Below are 7,436 nucleotides of genomic sequence, written 5' to 3'. Positions count from 1 at the left end.
CACAGAACTCACTGAGGACGTGCACTCTGAGTTCAAGAGGGATGCTGACGCTGCCACAGCAGGAACCCAAATTTGGGAATCAACGGATTTGGGGTGTATTTAACATTACTACTGCGCAAAGGCCCCCGGGGCGAGGTGTATTCGTTGTTCTATTTAACCTCAATCCCCAAAGATGAAGCAGCTTTTCCAGGATGAAAAGAATGGATCACCAACTGGCGACCCGAAGGATGTGGCACTGTCCCAGGCGACGAGGGAAATCTGGACGCGTCCCCTTTAAGACGCGCTTTGGCCCTTCAGGCCGCTATTTCCCCATCTTTTCCCCACTACCGTCCTTGGCGCATGGTCCCCAGAATCTGAGAAGTGCCCTTTGCCCGGTTGAATGCAGCGAACAAACTACATTACCCCGAAGTCCGCGCCTAACGCCTGGTCGTTGCGTTGGGCCGCCCAGAAGCTGGACGTTTCCTGCTGCGTCAGAGACAGGATTTCCGGTGCCGCCGTCATGACGTACTTATTCAGCGCCAAGACTGTCAGACGGTCTACAGTGGCCGCAGAGGTTCCGTATTCCTGTAGGGGTGCGCTTTTCGCGCGGTTCTTCGGAACTGAGCCGGGAAGGACGGTTAAAAGGAAAGGACGTCCCCCTGCACCTTTGTTACGAACCATGATTCCCGTTCGGGGACGGGAGGCCCAGCGCCGGGGTGTCCGTCGGGGCTGCCCTCTTTCTGCGGCCTGGGCGCCCTCGCCCTGTCCTCGACGGCCCTCGGAGGCGGCTCCCTGAGCCTTGAGCGCGTTTTCACCTGGGGCTGGTAGGGGAGGCTCGGCCTCGCCGTGTGACAGTCAGCCCGAGGCCACCCGGCCCAGTAGAGGTGTGGGGTCCGGCTGAATCCCCGAGTGTGCTCTCGGGATTCCATGGCTGCCGCGGCGCAGATGGACCGGGCTGGGGTGAGTGGCAGGGTCCCCCAAGCCCTCAGCAACTCGGATCTAGGGGCTATCGCTTTCCTTTCACCTTTCCCTCCTCTTGAGTCTAAATGCCATGGAGGGTGTTGGCTCCCGCCAGATGTAAGGCGTGGTTCCCGTTCCCCGTGCACCTGGCTTGAGGTACGCAAGGGTTTCCAAGGTACAAGAGCCAGCTGGTACAAATCCTTGGAGATGGAACTGAGTCAGGAGAGGTGCAGGAGCCGCTCGTGTCTGTTACGTCTTGAGAGAACAGACAGCAGGAAGTCAGGGCTCAGGCAAGCTGAGGAGCTGTCCTCTATTATGATGGTGGGAGCCACAGAAGGTTTAGAACAGGGGAGGGAGGTGATCTGACTTGAGTGTCAAAAGGCTCCCTCTGGCTGCAGAGTGGAAAGCTTGGGCAGGGGACCAGGATGGTGTCCAAGTGGGTGTTGATGGTGGGAGGGCCACAGAGGTGGCAGTGGAGGTGGGAGAAGCGTGTAGGTTTTGTATATGTTTTTAAGGTAGGGCAGACCAGATTGTTTTTATTTTTTAATCCTTACCCGAGGATATGTTTTACTTTGGAGAGAGAGAGAAACACTGATGTGAGAGAAAAACACCAGTTGGTCGATCATTTGCATTCAGTATGCGCTCTGATCAGGGATTGAACTTGCTACCTAGGCATGTGTAGCATCTGGAAATCAAACCCGCGACCTTTTGGTAGATGGAACAATGCTCCAATCATCTGAGCAACCCTGCCAGGGCAGGACTGGCCAGATTTTCTGATGAGACATCGTAATATTCTCCAACTCTTCACTTGTTCCTTTCTCTGCACTTGAGTCAGTGGGCCCAGTATTTTGAATCTGGACCAGAAGTTATATGGGAAGGTTTCTACTTTTGGCAGCCAAGAGGATGAGGACTAGAAGGGTGTATTAGGCCCAGCAATAGCAAATGGAGGTAAGAATGAATTAGTGCTCAGAGAATCACAGGTCTTCATTATGTCTGTTGGGAACAGGGCCAGGAGTCAGGCAGGAATGGCAGACACAGGGGCTGAGTCTCTGTTCTAAGGGTGGTAACACTTGGAAGCGTTGGAGCAGAAGGGAGAGATGATCTGACTCAGGTCTTAACAGACTCCCTTTGGCTGCTGTCTGATTGAGAACAAAGTGTTGGCCTGAGGAGGGAGCTGGGGCAGTATTCCACAGGAGTGTTGACCGCGGCTGGCCTAGAGGGGTGGCTGAGGAAATGAGAGAAGTTGGTAGATTTTGGATCTGTTTTTCAAGTAGGTTGACTGGGCTTTCCAATGTGAAAGGTAAATGAGAAAAAGCAAAAAGTCATGGGTGTCCCCAGGGGGGGTTTGCTTTAGCAGGTGTCATCAGCTGAGATAGAGAAGTTGGTGGCAGGAGTAATTTTCAGCGGCTATATCGGGGTTAGGCTTTTGTCATGTTTGGTTTAACAAGTCCCAGAGACCCCTGAGTGGAGGCATCAAGCTGCACACAGGGTTTTAGTCCTGTTGAAGTTCAATATGTGGCAGCCAGTGTGGAATGGGGCGGAATGGGTTCAGTTTCAGAGGGAGTATCTTCAGGTTGTGGTGGCTGTGCTGTTGATAATCAGGAACTCAAAACTTGGCACTGAAGACTGTGTGTCTTGCTTAGCACCTGGGTGGCAGTGGTGGCTGTCATAAAGACATGGGAGCATTTGCTGGACCTTTTGTGCAGAGTAGGGTGGGGGATCCCTTGAGGGTACAAATGGTGTGGACCAGAGGTTGTCTGTGGCAGTGGAATGTGTTACCAGATGTGAGGACAGTGGGGTTCATGTTGGGAGGAGTATGGACTGAGGGGCTTAAGGTTGTGTCTGGGAGGCCTGGTCTGGACAACACCAGAACTGGCTGGCAAGGGACTGTTTGGGGTCCCTCCTGCCAGACCCGTAGGTTATACAGTACCTGTTGCCCCACCTGCCTGGGTCTGCTCAGGGTTAGACTCAGTGACCCCAGGGATGTAAGGAGATAGCAGGTACTAATGGTCCAAGGCCTGGTACCTCTGGGTTGAGAGGCTTGGGGGACAGGGAGGGACCCAGGAGTGCTCACTGTGAGTAGTGAGATGTGGGGAGAGGTGTTGTGCTGCCTGTGAGCTCAACTGTCCCCTTCACAGCAGGGCTGTGTGACCTTCGAGGACGTGTTTGTGTACTTCTCTCGGGAGGAGTGGGGACTCCTTGATGAGGCTCAGAGATGCCTGTACCGTGATGTGATGCTGGAGAACTTTGCCCTCGTGTCCTCACTGGGTAAGTCCCTGGATTAGCTATCTGTTAGTATATGGCAAAATTCCCCCAAACTTACTGGCTTAATATAGTAAAAATTTATTATCTCAGTTTCTGTGCATCAGGAATCTGGTCACGGCTTACCTGGTGCATTTGCTCATGCTGTCCTGTGAGGTTTCAGTCAAGCAGTCAGCCAGAGCCTTGTTCTCCTTTGCAGGCTACGTTCAGGAAGACCTCACTTACAAACTCAGTCACATCACTGTTCACAAGATTCACTTTCTTGCAGCTTGTTGAACTGCGAGCATTGGCTCCTTGCTGGCTGTTGGCCAGAGGCCTTCCTCAGTTCTGTGCATGGTGGCCTTCCTGTGGCCTACCTCATACCAGGGAAGCTGCGTCCTCTCTGAGCCAGTGAGCAAGAGAGAATGCTCAGGATGCAAGCTGGGCTTTTTCTGGTCTGACCATGAAAGTGACATCTCATCATTTTTGCTGCATTCTGTTCCTTAGAAACAGGTTAGTCCCTTTTACAATGAAAGCTTATGTAAGGGCAAGAATACCAGGAGGTAAGCCTTACTGGGGGCCCCTCCGAGGCTGCCTTCCACATGCACTTGCACCTACTCCAAGGTCCTTGGCGTTTGCACATTCCCCATTCTCTAGGGTCTGCCCTTTCTGTCAAGCCAGATCAATGACTCTTATCCCTCCCTTCTCTGGTTCCCAGAGTAGGGGTTGTAGGTGCCAGGGCTGGGTCCTGTGCAGGGTAACCCCCCGGCTTATTGAGCAGTTTCCACACCTGCTGCCCAAAGCCTTGAAGGAACAAGTTAGGGACTTGGGGCATCTTCAGTCAGCTCAACAGATTCTGCCTGGCATGGGCACTCCCTGGCTGGCTGGGTGCTGTCCAGCTCCATGGCATGTCTGTGTCCCACGTTTTGCCCTCATGCTCTAGCTGACATCTCCTGGGGCCTGGCTGTGCCAAGAACTACAGGTATTGACATTGTAACTGCTTACAGAGGACACAGGACTGCTCTACCAAATCCTCCTTTGAGGCTCATTGTTTAACCTTTTGTTTTCTTCTCCATGGGTGGGTCTGCCTGGGCTGCTGATCTGCCCTGTGTTTCCTTATAACTTCCATCTGCCAGATCCCATAGAGTTGCCCAGGTGGATACAGACAGAAAGCCCTGGGGAGACCCAACTGCAGCCACAGCCAGAGGAGCTAGAGGGGGGCTGGCCCTGCAGAGCAGGAGCTGGGAGAGTGTGTTATGCTAGCACGAGGTTCACCTGTCCCTTCAACCTGCTTTGTGTGCACCAGTGTCCTCTCACCCAGGCCCATAACAGCCCCTCATTGCTTGCTCCCTTTCCTTCTCCACTCCTGGCACTGTGCCCACTTGTTATCTCTCTTTTGTCTCCATCCCTTGGCTGTTTCCCCACTTCCCTTGCCTCTGCTTATCCCTCATGCTTCTCTGCTCCCTCTGCAGTGCTCTGCAGCATTGTGCACACATTTTTAAATAGTCCTTAACAACCAGTGGTTTCCCTGCAGTCAGACTTTCCTGGGTCAGGACACAGCATTTTCCATAGACCTCACCAGACACCAGCAGCCAGGACCCTGCTGAAATCCTTTTGTACAGCCTGAGTTGGAGACCTTGCCTCTCCTTCCCGTCCTGGGCACCATTGTTGTGTCTTTACCCATTGATACGCTTCCTCCCTTCTGTGACCTGTAAAGGTCCAGCACTGACAGTGGGTGTTTCTTCACCCCTCTCCTAGCTCCCTCATCCTGCCAGCAAGTCAGTGGACTCATTCCTGGTGTGTCATACACTCATATCTGATGGGGTTGCTGCCTCGCACCAAAGTCAACACATACTTCATCAGCATTTGTCTGCTTTCAGGTTGCTGGCGTGAAGTAGACCATAAGGAGGCCCCTTCTGAGCAGAACACTTCTGCAGAAATGTTGCCAGTCAGGACTCTCAATTCAGGTCCATTTATCCAGAAAGCCCACCTGTGTGAGCTGTGTGACCCACTCTTGAGAGACCTTTTGACTCTGGCTGGATACCAGGGGCCATTCCCCATGCAGAAACAATGCATGTGTGGCCCATTGCAGAGAAGATTGGCATTCAGGGCAAACTTTGACCAGCACCAGGAACAAAATGGTGGAGAGAAGCCCATCTGCGAGGATGGTGGTGGGGCCTCATTGGTGAAGAGCTGTGCTGTCCACACATTGGGCAGACCCTTTCCTTGCAGGGAAGACGGGATGGACTTGCTGGTCAACTCTGGCTTCCTCCAGCTCCAGACCCTTCACTGTGAGTCAAGTCCATGCAAGAGGTCCAGGTTCACAGAGTCTTTCCCACCCAGCACCAGCCTCAGGCAACTCCAGGGGGATCGAAATGCACTTATGCTTTTCAGTTGCAATGATGATGGGAGAGCCTTCCTGAACACCTTTACTCTGCTTAACAAACAGATGACTTATACTGAAGAGAAGCCTATGAGTTGCCTGCCATGCGGAAATGTGTCCAAGGAGAATTCGGCTCTTATTCACCACAGGAAAGTTCACAATGGAGAAACATCCCATGTGTGTAATGAGTGTGGGAAGGCCTTCATTCACCTGTCCCACCTAAAAGTGCACCAGAAACTTCACACTGGGAAGAGACATTATACATGCAGTGAGTGTGGCAAGGCCTTCAGCCGCAAAGACACACTTGTCCAGCACCGGAGAGTCCACACTGGAGAGAGGTCTTATGACTGCAGCGAGTGTGGGAAAGCCTACAGCAGAAGCTCCCACCTTGTCCAGCACCAGAGAATCCATACTGGAGAGAGGCCTTACCAGTGCAGTGAGTGTGGAAAAGCCTTCAGCCGCAAAGACACACTTGTTCAGCACCAGAGATTTCATACTGGAGAGAGACCATATGAGTGCAGTGAGTGTGGGAAATTCTTTAGCCAAAGCTCCCACCTTATTGAGCACTGGAGGATTCACACTGGGGCAAGGCCCTACGAATGCATCGAATGTGGGAAATTCTTTAGCCATAACTCCAGCCTTATTAAACATCGGAGAGTCCACACAGGAGCAAGGTCTTACGTGTGCAGCAAATGTGGGAAGGCTTTTAGCTGCAAAGACACCCTTGTCCAGCACCAGATAATCCACACCGGAGCAAGGCCGTTTGAGTGCAGCGAGTGTGGGAAGGCCTTCAGCCGCAAGGACACCCTTGTGCAGCACCAGAAAATTCACACAGGGGAGAGGCCTTATGAGTGTGGTGAGTGTGGAAAATTCTTTAGCCACAGCTCCAACCTGATTGTGCACCAGAGAATCCACACTGGGGCGAAGCCTTATGAGTGCAGTGAGTGTGGGAAATGCTTCAGCCACAACTCCAGCCTCATCCTGCACCAGAGAGTTCACACTGGAGCAAGGCCTTATGTGTGCACTGAGTGTGGAAAAGCTTACATTAGCAGCTCCCACCTTGTTCAACACAAGAAAGTTCACACAGGCGCAAGGCCTTATGAGTGCAGTGAATGTGGGAAATTTTTTAGCCGCAACTCTAGCCTCATCCTGCACCAGAGGGTTCACACGGGAGAGAAGCCTTATGTGTGTAGTGAGTGTGGGAAAGCCTACAGCCGGAGCTCCCATCTGGTGCGGCACCAGAAAGTTCATACTGGAGAAAGGCCTTGTGATAGCAACAGTTTGGGTAGCCCTTTAGCTGTGTCTCTTAAACTTCTTTAACACCAGAAAGTTCACACTAGGAAAAAAGCCTTATGCATGCAGAAAATGTGCTGTCTCCTCATTCAGCCTCAGGACTCACAGCAGAGGAAAGCTTTGTGAGTACCTGTGGTGCTAAGGGAGCCTTGAACCAGCAGGTGTACCTTGTGCATTCATGCGTCAGCCTGGTTCCATTCCCAGGAAGTTCCACGTACATACATGGCACTTTCTGAACTGTCCAGGGCTCTTGACAGTTATATCAGTGCCAGTGCCTGTGGCAGAAGCCACCTCTGTTGCCAGCTGTCAGGGTCCTACAGTGTGTCAATCACTCCAACATGCTCAGGGAAGGCAGACCCCTGCTACTCTCTCTTAGTCCCTAGAAAGAATCATGAGCTTTCTAAGCCCATTGAAGGTCTTCACTTTCTCCCCAGTGACTGGGTTCTGAGTGGTGTGATCTAGCTCTGGGCACAAGGATTTGAGCGGGGAAACTGCTGGGATTTCCAGACAAGATTACTCTTTCTCATTGACAATGTCAGCTGTAAACACAAGAGCCCTGACTCTTCGTCCTGCTTCCCAA

At 52.3% G+C, this 7,436-nt stretch overlaps 1 protein-coding gene across 2 annotated transcripts; it reads left to right on the top strand.

The window, feature by feature from the left end:
• The first annotated feature begins 523 nt into the window (after positions 1-523).
• On the top strand, positions 524-6,903 carry ZNF304 (zinc finger protein 304). Of its 2 annotated transcripts, XM_037062321.1 has the most exons (3): positions 524-939; positions 3,081-3,207; positions 5,061-6,903. In XM_037062321.1, the coding sequence occupies exons 1-3, from the start codon at positions 907-909 to the stop codon at positions 6,881-6,883; spliced, it is 1,983 nt and encodes a 660-aa protein (XP_036918216.1). In that variant the 5' UTR covers positions 524-906; the 3' UTR covers positions 6,884-6,903. The 2 variants fall into 2 exon arrangements, with proteins under 2 accessions (XP_036918216.1, XP_036918217.1); XM_037062322.1 differs by lacking the exon at positions 3,081-3,207.
• Positions 6,904-7,436: the final 533 nt, after the last annotated feature.

This window comes from Sturnira hondurensis, unplaced genomic scaffold (assembly GCF_014824575.4).
Source record: "Sturnira hondurensis isolate 20B ecotype Veracruz unplaced genomic scaffold, ASM1482457v3 Scaffold0013943, whole genome shotgun sequence".
Lineage (NCBI taxonomy): Eukaryota > Metazoa > Chordata > Mammalia > Chiroptera > Phyllostomidae > Sturnira > Sturnira hondurensis.
This window is presented reverse-complemented; position numbering and strand designations above follow the sequence as displayed.